General features: G+C 41.7%; 1 protein-coding gene across 1 annotated transcript in view; it reads right to left on the bottom strand.

The window, feature by feature from the left end:
* The window catches only part of LOC307267682 (sodium/hydrogen exchanger 9-like), a gene marked incomplete at its 3' end in the record, with an annotated part of 60379 nt that overhangs the window by 27311 nt on the left and 18538 nt on the right, over positions 1–14530 (bottom strand). The window contains exons 7-10 of the mRNA XM_080050065.1: positions 11558–11696; positions 10448–10553; positions 5208–5296; positions 3771–3884 (exon numbers count right to left, since the gene is read on the bottom strand). Of these exons, the coding sequence (XP_079906191.1) occupies positions 3771–3884; positions 5208–5296; positions 10448–10553; positions 11558–11696 (448 nt within the window). The remainder of the gene's footprint in view (positions 1–3770; positions 3885–5207; positions 5297–10447; positions 10554–11557; positions 11697–14530) is intronic.

Genomic DNA, 14530 nt, shown 5'->3' with positions numbered 1-14530 from the left:
TTGCATCTTTCTTTAAATTGGCAGACCGAATGTTTCTGTAGACTTCTAAGTTCATTTTGCTGCTGCCATCATGTGTTGCTGTGTTGTTGTCAAGATGAACCTTTACCAAAGTGATGGAAAGGCTAAAGTTTGGAGAAAGAAAGGATCTGCTCATGATCCCAAACATACAAGCTCATCTGTGAAACACGGTGGAGGCAATGTCATGGCTTGGGCTTGCATGGCTTCTTCTGGGACGGGCAAATTATTCTTCATTGATGATGTAACACATGAGGGCAACAGCAAAAGGAACTCAGAAGTTTACACAAACATTTTGTCTGCCAATTTAAAGAAATATGCAACCAAACTGATTGGAAGATCCTTCATGATGCAGCAAGATAATGACCCAAAACACACCGCAAAAACAGCAAAGGAGTTAATGAGGGGCAAGAAATGGAAGGTTTCAGACTGGCCAAGTCTATATCCAGACTTAAATCCTATAGAGGCATTTTACCTGCTGAAGAGGAGTAACCCCCCAAAACAAACAGCTGAAAGAGGCTGCTGTGAAAGCCTGGAAAAGCGTCACAAAAAAAGAATGCAAAAGTTTTGTGATGTCAATGGGTCACAGGCTTGATGCAGTTATTGCGAGATTGCAAAATATTAAGTTTTATTCACTTTAATTTATTTCATGTCTATCTGTTCCAATACTTTTGCTCACCTAAAAATGTGGTGTTCCTTTAAAAATAATGCTATCTTATGTGTTGTGTATCAGATCCAGATGTAAATACATGGAAATGAAAGCTGAAATGTTGATCTCTTGTCTCATATTCATCTTTTGGTGTCAAACTCAAATGTTTTCAGTCTACAGCAAAAATAAGGGAATTGGCCTCACTGTTCCAATACTTTTGTAGGGGACTGTACATGGAAAAATCCGCATTCGTGACGTAACGAATGCAGGAAATTTGAACCAATTTGAACACGTGATTTCTCAACCGGCTGCCCTAGTGTTTAGCGCTCTGCACAGCCACCCCAGACGGTCAGCAGGGAATACGTCTAAATGCATTTAAGTCATTATTTGATACTTTAGTATGGTTAAATATGACTATAAATCATTATAACAACGTTTATAGGTCATAAAAGTCGAAAAAGTATAATAGGTTCACTTTAAGGTGCTGATGGCTTTCTGATAACGTAACATGCACCGTGGCCGCATTGCATTGTGGTCCGCAGGGACTCCTCCAGTCAGACGAGTAAGGCATCTTCTCTGATGGAATTCAAGTCTATAAAGCTCTATTCACTCAAAATTAACATTTGCTGTTGATGTTTTTAGATTGCTGTACAGTCTATCAAAATGCATTACAGATACCCTGAAAAAACCTGGATGTTTACGTCAAACTGTCTAGGGCTGCAACTAATGATTATTTACTCCTTTAATTTATCTGTCAGATATTCAATAACTCCTTTAGTCGATATATATCTATATATATATAGATATATATTAGTGGTGGGCCGTTATCGGCGTTAACGTGCTGCGTTAACGTCAGACTCTTATCGGCGATAAAAAAAATATCGCCGTTAATCTCTTATTCCACCTCCTGTTCGGCTCAGGGGAGATAATAATAGCCGGGGGCCGTTGTTGACACTTGAGGAGCCTTTATTCTCTCACACACCCGCCGCTCTCTCTCTCCATCACTTGCCCACGACACAATCGGGCATTGGAACGCAGGGTGGGTGTGTGTGGCCACCGGTCGCCACGTGACTATAAGTTTCCAAGTTTTAAACACTTCTATCTCTTCAACGTCAACGTCACCGTACCAGAATCCTAAATATCCCCATAGCAGACGCTATATTTCATCGGGGGGGAAACTTTGTTTTGCGCCACAGTTCGGCCGTAATGCTGCTGCACACACACACACAGACACAGACACAGGCGCACACACACACGCTGCATGACAGAGACGAGGGGCGCTACCAAAAAGACGAGAGGAGCGGTTGGAGCAGTTGGAGCGTTTAGAGACACATGCGTGCACATTTATTTACATAAAATCGCAATCGCAGTCATTTGTGCAGTTATGTAAAATGTTTCATTAAGGAAAATTACAGAAAAAGTAACGCACAGTGACTTTGATGAGTAACTTTAATCTGATTACTGGTTTGGAGATAGTAACGCGTTAGATTACTTGTTACTGAAAAAAGAGGTCCGATGCCGGTAACGCGTTACTAAGTAACATCTTGTTGAACATTATTTATTTTCATCACCAATTATCATAGTAGAACAGCTTCCTCAAGCAGTTTGTGATGCATGTTGGAAACAGGAGATGAGCCCCTGGTCTGATGCGCCACCTGGCTTGAGAAACACGTTCTCAGAGAATTACTTTGAGTCATTATTTAGGGGCACACACATATTATGAATGAATTCAAATGAGCCATTTTAATCTAGATTAATCTAGATTAATTCCAAAATTAATCTAGATTAATCTAGATTAAAAAAAATAATCTATGCCCACCTCTAATATATATATATATATATATATATATATATATATATATATATATATATATATATATATATATATATATATATATATATATATATATATATATGGGGGGAATATGGGGGAAAATGACGCCTCAGTGTTCTGTTCTGTTTTATCTCTTGGGACTATTTTATTTATTGCTATGTGGGGATGTGTGTTTTCATCCGTCTCCTCCGGAAGTCGGGTTTGTATACACATCCCTGTGTTCTTGTTTTAAAACTTCAATAAAATAAATTGATCACACAAAAACAAAGGAAATACAAAAAAAAAAACTATTTCCAGGAGCCTAAATAGATTTTTCATTTGGATTTTTGTTTGTTTGAGAAATGTAACATAACTCCAGGATATTCAATGGTGGTGATAAAAAAAATATATGGAGAAAAAGCAGTATATCTTACATTTGAGAGGCTGGAACAAGTGAAATTATAGCATTTATACGTCATTTAAATCTATTAATTGATCATATTTCATTATTTATTTTATGTTTCTGCATTTGGCCAGTGACTGTGAATAATGTAAACATACTACTTAACATATTGCATGTCTGGGCAACTAAAATAACTATGAATCACCAACAACTTTTAAACAGTGTTGGAAGCAGTTCAGTGTGTCTTTCTTCCTTTCATGGTATAGTACCACTAAGAACAACGGATGTTTTTCACTGGAGTTTTTTTGTTTTGTTTAACTAATAAGATTAAATATTCAACCTCAACAGAGAGACATTGTTTAACTTTAAGCCACTGAAAATGTAAGTACAGTAAGCTTATTTTCTAACAGGCAAACGGCTTTATTCCTCAGAGCTCTGCTGGAGAACAGAAAACAAGCAGCGGTAACCTTAATTAAAGACCTATTTAAATTTTTCTGTTTCGCAGGCCTTTCTCAAGCGCAAACGCCGCACTGCAGCATGTTAATCTGCAGAGATGGTGATCACGAGAGACCGACTGAATGGCATTTGCAGAGCTCACCGGATCAAACCTGTACAATTTAAGTGCTGAGTATTTTTTTTCTCCAAAGGGCTGGGGAAAATGACTGCGCTGTAGTGCAATACAGAGGCAATATAGGAAACAGGAAAAACACTTTTGTCAAATACAGTAAGAGGCAGATGATTGTGCAGATAAGGGTTATTATGACATAAGGTGAAAAAGGCAAAACAAAAACAGAACAGAAGCAAGCCTTTTCGGGGTTGTTAGTGGGATCCGTAGGCTGCACAACAGGGAGTGAAGATTATCCATCATGTCGCAAGAACAAAAAGGATACAAATGCCCCAGAAATGAAGAGGGTTCTGAAGACATGGCAAGGAAACGTCAACAATACATATCCCATGTAGCTGAAGATGAAAATCTCCCCCAGGAAGCTGAAGACTTCAAAGAGCTGCAAATTATGAAAGGGATTGAGGGGATCATGAGGGAGAAGGTCATCTGAACTGGGGTGGGAAATGGGGATAGTGTATGTATGTGTGTTTGTGTGTATGTGTGTGTATGTTATTGTGTGTGTAGGTGTGTGTAGGTGGGTGAAAGTGAGGCACTCTGATTATATCTGCAATGCGTAAACAGGCTTAGATTTTATACAAACACGACTAATCCAGTGTTGATGTTATTCCCTGATCCTTTGAGGTAGCGACTGCAAACACCCCCAGCTCAAGGCCATAACGTGGCTGCATAAAGCAGCAGACGATGTTTTGTCATCGTTTTCCTGTTAAAGAATTATATCCCAGACATAGAGTTTGTGGACACATGTAAAGAATGAAACAAGATGTATAGCTTTCTGGACACAGACAGACTTTTACTAACTTTGTTTTTCTCTCATATTTCATGGTAGCTGCTCATCAACTCAGTCCTACAGTTCCTGTAATGATCATCATCATAGAGCATCGGTGTCACTTATAGAGGAAAATTGAATTTGAGTATTTTAAATTAGGCATTCTAGTATTAAGTAAGGTCCCATGTTGTATCTGGATGAAATTAGAACAGATTTTACGATTTCATTAATGATTTGTATATTTCGGTTTTACTACTTAAACCAGCTTTGGTTTAATGCCTTGGTAAAATTGAACAAGACAAGAGCACATTCTCCCTAAAGAGCCTTGCATCAGAAGGACAAAAAAAAGAAAAGAAAAGAAAAAATAATTATGAAAGAATAATATCTCCCACAAGCTCTTCAACTAGTCTCTGCATACACTAAATCACTTTGCCATTTTCTATGAGCTGCAGCTGCAAAAATAAATCATTAAAATGTGGATAAAGGCATTCTGCCAAACAAACATACTGCACCATACCCACATGCACTGACTACTGCATAGCCAATTGACTTTGCAGGAAAAGGCTTCAACATAACCGTGTGGTCTTTTTAAAAGGCTTTTCTGTGATAAACAGTTAGATCCACTGTGGCACCGATAATGAATAATAAATGCAGAGATGAGTATATGTGTACTCCTGATTTATTTGCCCCTCTATGAAGTTCTCCGGTACAGTACGACAGTGTGCTTGGCTCCATCTGTGCTCAGCCTTTTAAGCAGATAGCTGGAGACCGGCCTCCCACGCAGACACCCACCGGACAACCGGAGCACTAATGGCAATTAATGATTGCTTGCGCACGCACGCAAGACACAAACATTGGCATAAAAAGGCAATGTGAGCACAGTGAGTGGCCTGCAAAACGCTGTTTGAGAAACAACAGTGAATATATTAAACCTACCTGCTTGGCCCTGGTCCTACCCTCTGAGGATAAATTGTGAATGGTGTATCTCGCCTGGCCTAAGCCACAAAACAGCACCGCTACGATTCCTGAAAAACAAAGAAAGTGAACATTTAAAAATAGGGAATGACCAAATAGCAATAAAATGTTGAACCTCCATGACATCTGTTAGCTGTAAATGTGAGTATCAACACATTGTACAGCAAAACTCCTAGAGGCCAGTTAAACAATGAGCAGCATCTTATTAGTGCAAAGTGTGCAAAATCGCTTATACATGCACTCATTATGTAATCAGGCCGTGAGAATGTGCATGTTTGTGTGCTGGTTAACGCACACAGGACTGGGGATTCTTGTGTGTGTAGAATATGCTTTAGGAGGTTCCATCGTATAGGAAATCTAATTGGGAAAATAGTCTTCATGTGTGTGGTTCAAGTCAGCATTTTTAACTCAAAGCAAATGAGTTCAAAATGCAGAAATAAAGCTTTCCAGTTTATTTCAAATGCATGATTTTCAAATTAAACCTGGACGTGATGTTAACATATGAGAAATATTAGCAGAACAATGCATGTTGGCCTATATGCATTGTTCTAAAAGTCAAAGAATCCAATTGAATCCTCCAGTGTGCAGATACTTTTGAGCTGCACCCGAGTGTCAAGTATGTGACACCAGATCAGACCGACCCAACCCTGCATCCACCCATTGTCCCGGTTCCAGTGAAGTCCAGCTGTGAAAACATTTTCATATTCAAATGTGCTGTACAACCCCCAATCATGCATCCCTCTCATGTTTCTGGCCAACGACATTACTTCCATTTCTACACCCCTCCAGAGACGTCAATCTCTGGGAATGATAAATGCTACAGAATGACATCATTACTGCAGATCGTGCCAGACGCGGAGGAGCAAAAAGGCTAGAAAGGAATGACAAGCAAAAGTAGCCTACAGAAAATGGAGGGAAAAGAAATGCAGACAAAGAAAAGCATGCAGCGCCACGGAGAGAGGAAACGGGGAGGTGGGAGTGATTAGGGCCCCTGCTGGTAAAGAGGAGGCTGACTGAAGCGGAGAGCTGGAATTTGAAAGGAAATGGCATGAAAAGGTTGGGTTGTTGTTGCCTCACAGGACATGCTCGCTTTGTAGCAGACATTCAATTTCACTCAGAGAATTCAGAGAATCACAGAATATGGGGGGGGGGGGGAATTATCGTGATGGGTAAAAATAGTTAGAGGACAGAGCTTGCAGTGATGAATAATGGCAGAAGGGGAAAAGATAACACCTGTTGTTCACGCTGCTAAGTGAAGCCTGTCCATTACTCTCCACTATCCGCCCTGGCCACCAGGACTCTGACCTGTGTCTGCACTCTATACGTTAACTCTATTACTCTCTGTTCACAATGTCCTCTCCAGCACCGTTCAGTAAGGTAGTATTAAGCCTTGTCTCCTATACAGAGGCGGCCTTAACAATCTGGGGGTCCCATTCAAGACCTAGTGTGGGGCCCCCCACTTTTTTTGTATTTTCTTGAAAAAAAAAATCAGGAACATTATGGTTGCGTTCCGAATCGCATACTCTTTCTTTTTTCTATTCTACATACTACATCCGACGATAAAAAGAATCTAGTTAGGATGCAGTAGGCATACTATTGGGACATACTTTACTCTCTTATTTCATCATAACATTGCGCCTTGATCTTGCCTCTTGCTTTTATATCCGTCGCATCCCCGTTTGTTTTCATATGGAGGCTTCGTCGATGTGACGTCACTTCACGTGCGCACTGGATTGTGGGTCAGAATCGCCCAAATAGGATGCACTTTTCAATACTAACAATCTTGGCCGCATGAAGTAGGACATCCGGGTACTTCTAACCATCATAAATCTGGCCACAAGAATCGGGACATCCTAAATCTTTTTTCTACATACTATATAGTAGAAAGTATGCGATTCGGAACGCAACCTATTTTTCAGATTTTTCTTAATCAGGCAGCACTCTTTACTCTGCTACTGTAAAAGCAGTACAGTAGATTGGTCTGCAGACTCATGTTCTATGATGGAGAGACTCATTTCAACAGATACAGGGTGGATAGCTACTTTTTATGAACAGCATAGAATTTACACATATAAATCGTATTGCTGTATGTGTGTGGGGGCCCTAAAGGCTCATCATGAAGCCCCTTAGACAGAGCTACTAATGCTGTTTTCTTATGCTTTTGAATTTCTCCCCCTACTAGTTGAGGGGCCCATGATGATTTATTTCCTTATATTTAGGCTTATTCCTTTTTGGACCCTGTTATTGACATGAGTGACTGAGCTCTTTGACAATGCAACATGAAAAGTTACTATGAGGCCTAGGGCCCGGTAGCCTGCTCAAGAATTATTTATCAAAAAAAAAAAAAAGAAAAAAAAAAATTTTTTTTTAGGGGGGGCTTGGGGGCCCCCAGAGGGCGGGGCCCCATTCAATTGAATGGGTTGAAACATAGCTAAGGCCGCTACTGCTCCTATAACAGAGCACGTCGGCATGGCAGATCCCGTTATGGCTCCATTTGGTTTAAGGAGACACTGCAGGTGAATAGGGTCAAATGTCTTACTTGTAGATATCACCATGAATCTTTGCCAGTTGATCGACTTACATTAAAACAATTTTCTTTTGTATTACAATTTTTTCATAAATGTTTAAAAAAATATGCAATATCTAACTTATTTACTTTTCCGTTTTATTTCCCTAAAAAACGAAAATCTAGATGTTGGATGAAGTGAGAGTTAAAATATTTACTTCATTTTTAAAATATAGTGTCCAAACATTTTACAGAACAGAATTTGGGTACAGCCTTGTTCAATTGTTAATCAAATAAATATAAGTACAGGTCTTAAAAATGCATGTTTATAAGAACAACATTTATCATAAATCAAACAACTTTCAAGATATAATCAAGTCCTTTTGCATTAACCCTCAGAATACAGCCAAGCATGATTATGGAAAGGTACGTTTATGTTTGTGCTTTAAAAGTTGAGATATTTGTTTATGAGTATTGAAAAAAAAACAATGTTGGGATAATGGCCGTTAAAAATGGTTGTATAGGAAAAAATAAAGAGACGCTAATGGACAAGGTTTAGCAAAATAAACACCTAAAAGTACTATTGGACATTTTATTTGAAACAAGACAAAAAATCTTAAAAATTATCAGTGCATGAAAAACTATGTTTAAGCCTGCTGTGTCTCGCCTTAAGGCAATGACCTACCACCTTGGTTTACCTATGACTGATAGAGGTAACACATCAACAACCATCCACATAAAGACTCTTACACATTGGGCACCAGGCAACAGATGAGCTGCATCCTATTATGATCGATTTTGAGGGGCGTAAGATTAATGAAAGCAGGACTCCCTGCAAGGCTTGGGGTCATTAGGCGCGCCCTCACTAAACTCCAGCAATTAATGGAGACAGAAAAGAGCCTGGATTACCAAAGGACACCGGGGGAGGACTCCCATCGCTCACTGGGTCACTCTGTATTAGGTGCCGCACCAAATGGACCATTAAAAGGCCTTTGAACAGAGAAGCAGACAGTGAGTGCACAGAGGCTTCCGAAGGGTCCAATTTTGTACCAAGAATATCGAAGGTTGCAATAGAACCCATTGTCAGATTACTGTGGCAAAACATCAGCATCAAAATTGGTTTTCTATAGCTTTTATAATTGTACTATTAGCCCTGGTAGTACTTTACACACAAGTTGTGCAACAACAACAAAAATGACCCGAGGCACTTCATAAGACAGTAATGGGAATGGCTGCCTGGGTTCTGCTGCGGTGTGCCTCCCACACTGTGGACAGCATTCAGAGTGGTGCACATTACGTATAGACAGGACAGCATCCGGGGGCAATAGGCAAAGGTTACACTATTTCATTAAAACGGTTTTCTCCTCCTCCACATGCCACGTGGAATACTGCCAAGTGAGTGAGTGAGTGAGTGAGTGTGAGGGAGAGAGCGAGAGCGAGAGCGAGAGAGCTAATATCCAACGTCCATGTTTCATGAACTACGGTTAAAGTGTGACTTGTGGACGGAGACATAGCTGAGGACAATCCCGGGCAGCTGAGCCGAGTGATTTCCCATTTCAAGCTAAACCCAAGATTTCCGATACAGATAAATAAAAATAAATAAATCAGTACTGTGAAAAATGTAACAGAATAATAAAAATGATGGCTCAATGCCAAGTAAAGCCTAGGGTCCAGGTCATGTTGTGCACATGTTATTTCCCGAGACTGCAGCAATTATTTGCTTTCCAGAACACCTGTGCAACCTACAGCCAGAGCAAGACTGCTATTATGCTTAATGCTGCTATCTATTGGGCCATCTCCTAACTGAAGGCACGAACATGCTCAGACAGAGGCAGGCGAACACCATTTTAAAAATGAGTTACGACCCCAGGGTGCAGTTGGTACCTGCAGCTCCTTTTAAAGAGGAGACGGCTAAATACTACCTCATTTGTACATTATTGATTTGATAGAATGCCAAGGAAAGGGTTAGGTATAAGTGTAAATGAATGGCCTTCTTCTGCTAATGCTGGGGTGGGAAGATGAAAAATGCATCCTTCTCGAGCTGGGAACTGTGCAAATGGTCCTGTCATGTCAATGGAGAATGTGTTTGGATAATGTCATAAAATAAGATAAGATTAACTTTATTGTCCTGTATATGGAATTTTGTCTTGGGCTCCAAGCCACTGCATCACAAAAACCACAACAACTTAACTTGATGTCACAGTTCACCTACACACATATAGAACATTTCTCAGGTTTGTGGAGTGCAAGTGGCCACTGAGACTCCTTGGAGCGACGGAGCTTGAGAATCAAACAGCTGCCCGTGCCAATGACACTGTGGAGCAGCAAACAAGTCAGTGCATGCAGTTGATAATGGGGAAGCCTGGGGTGGTGGCAAGAGTTCACTGGCAGAATTTGTATCCTGTCTCACCTCTCCCGCCTACCTGAGTGAGCACCAACGTGGACACACACACACACCCACGCATGCGCACACACACACACACACACACACACACACACACACACACACACACACACACACACACACACACACACACACACACACACACACACACACACACACACACACACACACACACACACACACACACACACACACACACACACACACACACACACACACACACACACACACACACACACACACACACACACACACACACACGCGACTCGTATACGTCATGACAGTGCTCACCTGATAGTCCGCTGGCTTCAGCTGAGAGGAAGCTGCTCCAGGACAGCAGGAAGAAGACAGACGTTTCCAGCAGTGGATTCTCGCCCAGCCGGGTGAATTTGGTGAGGTGGAGAGTGAGTTAAAGAAGATTCACAAGGAGACAATCGTAGGCTACAGTATTTAACTTAACCCTTTGCATCAGGCCAACGCATAGGTGGGATTTCAATTGCAATACTAATGCAGGCAGAGGAGCGCAACAGTTTCTGCGAATGGAAATAACCATAACCCTTTCTGTGGGTTCTCCAGCACATAACAAAGTCCACATACCACTCCTGCTGTTTCACTGTCCCACATCCCCTTCGTCAACGCTTCCTTGTACAGTGACATTGAGCAGTCTTTCCGAAAGAACAACGCAAGATAAAAGTTCTGCATTTGTCATAGATCAAAAGTACGTAGAATCAGCTAGTGTAAGAATTATCATTTTAGGGCTGTTAAGGGTTAACTTTACTGGTCGGCGTTCCTAACTCCCTTAAATAAAAGTTAATAATAGATTTTTTTTTTGCTAATTAACACGGACAGGTACAGCAAGTTATTAAAAGATAACTGATCAGCTGTGTGTCAAAGTTAATCTCTTAAAGAAATTGCTCTTTGAAGAGGCTGGAGGAAAAAAAAGAAAAAAGAAAAAAAAAGCAGGCTGTTGCTATGGTAAGCATCAGAAAAATCTTAATAAAAGCTCACTTGTGTGTGCTTTGCTCGCACTCGGAGATTAGTCACTGTAAATAAGAGGCTGAGACTTGGCCCAAACCTCTCACGACACGTCCTCATATTTCACCCTAAAGCCTTATTACTGGAAGATCAGAGAGAAACGCTGCGGACAACAACGGCTGGAGTGGAAACTTCATCAGAGCCGTTGGCTTGATTGACGACCTCTCGGCAAAACCATTAATGTTTCAGGGAGCACTTTAGGCTTAAGCTCGCGTTGCCTTTTGTTGATAAAGGTGGAACTGTAAGGGGTTCGTTAGGGAAGCAATTACCAAGTGGAGGAAGTGGATGTAGTTTTTGGGCGCACAGGCAGAAATGGGAAAGGGTGGGCTGGGGGGAGAGGAGTGGGGGGGGGGGTTGACAGGATATAAGGGCTGTTATTACTGTGAATATGAAACCCAAGAGGAAGGAGCCGGTAAGCACTCCCAGAAAATAACCAAAAGAGAGGAGTAAGGCGTGGGGGTCCAAGCTGTATCCTGCACCCTTCTGGCTATAGCTGGTGATGGCACTGGAAGACAAATTGACATAAATGAGATGAGGGTTACACGCATGTGGAGAAAAAGAAAAAAAAAAGGGATAAACCTATATGGAACAGAAAATAGCCAAAAGCACTCAGCTATGGCAGAAGTGTGAGTGGGCCCTTAGGGCCCTCAGGGCCCACTAGGGCCGTTTGCCTGTTCCGTGCTGCAGGAAGATTCAGCACGATTACCCCCCCTCCCTACTCCCCCCGCTGGCCCGCGCTCACACTGCTCGTGGCCTGGGCACGATTGCACCTTGCCTACGTCACCGTGCAAGTTTAGGATTCGGAGCGTAATCTACTTGTAGGCTATACGACTGTTTGTGAATATTTTCATCCGGCTAAATTTGCATCAAATATTCCACTTCCAAATTAGAGCAACGAGAATCCTTAATCTATTGTTTTTAAAAAAAAATTTAGCCTTGACGTAATAGGTCGCGATGGACAGTCTCATATTTGTGCAGCACGCTGTTTATTATTAATATAACGGCCCGTCATCAGACCATACGTACCGGATGGTTTTATACACATCGATCGCTCCATCAAGTAATCCAAGTCAGAACTTTTTGTATGGGCAGAGATCGTTTTTTTAAGTGTCTTTATAACGTTTCTTGTTAAACCTTAGTGTAGGCTACTGTTTCCTTATCACCGGGCGTGTTGTTTTGTGTTCGTCTCCACCGCCATGCGTAAAGACAGTATTATGACAGCTGACGGGAGGAAAAAGAAAAAAATCATCTGACGAACGTGAGTAAACACGAAAACCTTTTTGCTTTGCTTTCTGCGTTCACCTATTTAGCTCTCTCCCTCTTTTATTAGCCCACACCTAGGCCTACACACACGTTAATTCTCACACATTTCATGTAGCTACAGTCCAAGTGGTGGGCAATTCTGGTGCCGACTAGAAAGGCAGCGGACGTTAACGGACAATACATCCTTAATAAATTCACGTCAGGAACGCCGCCTGTGCGCTTGCTTGTGCGCTTCCTTGTGCGCGTGTCATCTCATTAGCATCTGTACTTTGGCCACCCGCGGCACACCTCTCCCAAGTGTGCCGTGGCCAAGGGGCTGTTCCGTGCTGGAATACGGATGGCGTGGTCACACTAGCCAAACGTTTCTAGACTTTAGTATGCAAATGAGCTCGGGCACGGGGCCGCGGCCCTAGTGTGAGTGGCCCCTAAATATGAACGTGACAGATGCTGAGAGATTAAAGCAACAACATGGTTTACGGCCCTAAAACGTGCAGTCATCAGAAATATGGCCCACTGGGTTCTTGGTGTAAACCAGTCTGGAGCGCTGGTGGGCATTAATTCAAAGGCTTATTATGCTGAGCTAAGCCTTTTAAGGGCTATTTATTGGAGCAGTGCCTAAGAATACATGGCCTTTTTCAGGAGTTAAATCCTTTCCTGCAAAAACAATCCAATCTGAATGATTTGCCTCAGAGACGTCCCTTAGTAGTTAGTGGGAAGCGGGGGAAACACTATTGTTGTTTGTAAAGACGGCTGTGTCGTGCTATACACACCACCATAAATGTTTACTCTGTTGGGGGTGGGGGGGGGGGGTGAGACACATGGAAGTCATTGAGTGCAAAAGAGGCTGCACAGAGGGGAGAGAGGGAGAGAGACATTGGGAGAGAGGGAGGGAGAGGGCCTGAGGTGAAGCAAGCACAGACAGGCACCCATGCGAGTGGCTGATGGAGCTGGTTGCCTCTGAGGAATGACAGCAGCTTACACTTTGACTTTGTCTTAAATAAATGTCACACCATTGAGACAACAAAAACAAGTAGCGGTTGTTGTTTCAGCTTCTTATTTTTCACGGGACGCAGGTCCTGATAGACAGGGTATAACTCACCGAAACATACTTCACACTTCAGCTACCATGGAAATGTTTTTGTTGATTATTGCTGAAGTATCAAAAAGATTGTGACAAATGTTAACCTGTAACATATATCCGCTTTTCATGCTGTCAGATTGAAATGAGCATGCATGCGCACGCGCACACACACACACACACACACACACACACACACACACACACACACACACACACACACACACACACACACACACACACACACACACACACACACACACACACACACACACACACACACACACACACACACACACACACACACACACACACACACACACACACACACACACACACACACACACACACACACACGCTAAGAATCAATCAACCTGTCGCTAATGAGCTCAGCAAGCAGAAAAGGGGGGGAAATATATTAACCCCCTCGTGGCAAATTAAGACTGCAGTTGTAGTAGCGGATTCAATTTGTCCATTAGTAACTTTAGTTAGTGTGACCCCCCTCTTCCAGAAGCGTGTATAAGTTTAAGTTTATTTATTTAAAAGGGACATTGCATATTAATAGACATTTTCATGTAAATATACAGGATTGTAGCAAGTGCTAATTTACATCCTTTGTCCCTTGATTGGGCGACACCAATCACATAAAACAAACATACACGTGTACTCATAAATAAAAACAGACAATCTAAAAAAAAATAAATAAATAAAAACATGCAACCGACAGACAGTAAAAACAATTATTCAAATAATGTTAAAAGATAAAAAATAAAATAAAATAAAAATCTATGATAGATTGTGTATGTTCAGCCATCTCAGGGTTATTAGCTCCAGGCAAAACAAAACAAATCTAAATGTCTGTACACAGGAGGACCTGGTTGAATGGAGCAGGAAGTGGAGTGCCTTGTGAGAGGGCCCATCAGCGTAAGGTTGAGCTGCTTCTGGGAGCTTGTTAAAATTCCAGTGCCAGGACCCCGCATTGCTCCCTAATAAGGGCC

The sequence above is a fragment of the Ammodytes marinus genome (assembly GCF_949987685.1).
Source record: "Ammodytes marinus genome assembly, chromosome: 21".
In the NCBI taxonomy this organism is placed as follows: Eukaryota; Metazoa; Chordata; class Actinopteri; order Uranoscopiformes; family Ammodytidae; genus Ammodytes; species Ammodytes marinus.
This window is presented reverse-complemented; position numbering and strand designations above follow the sequence as displayed.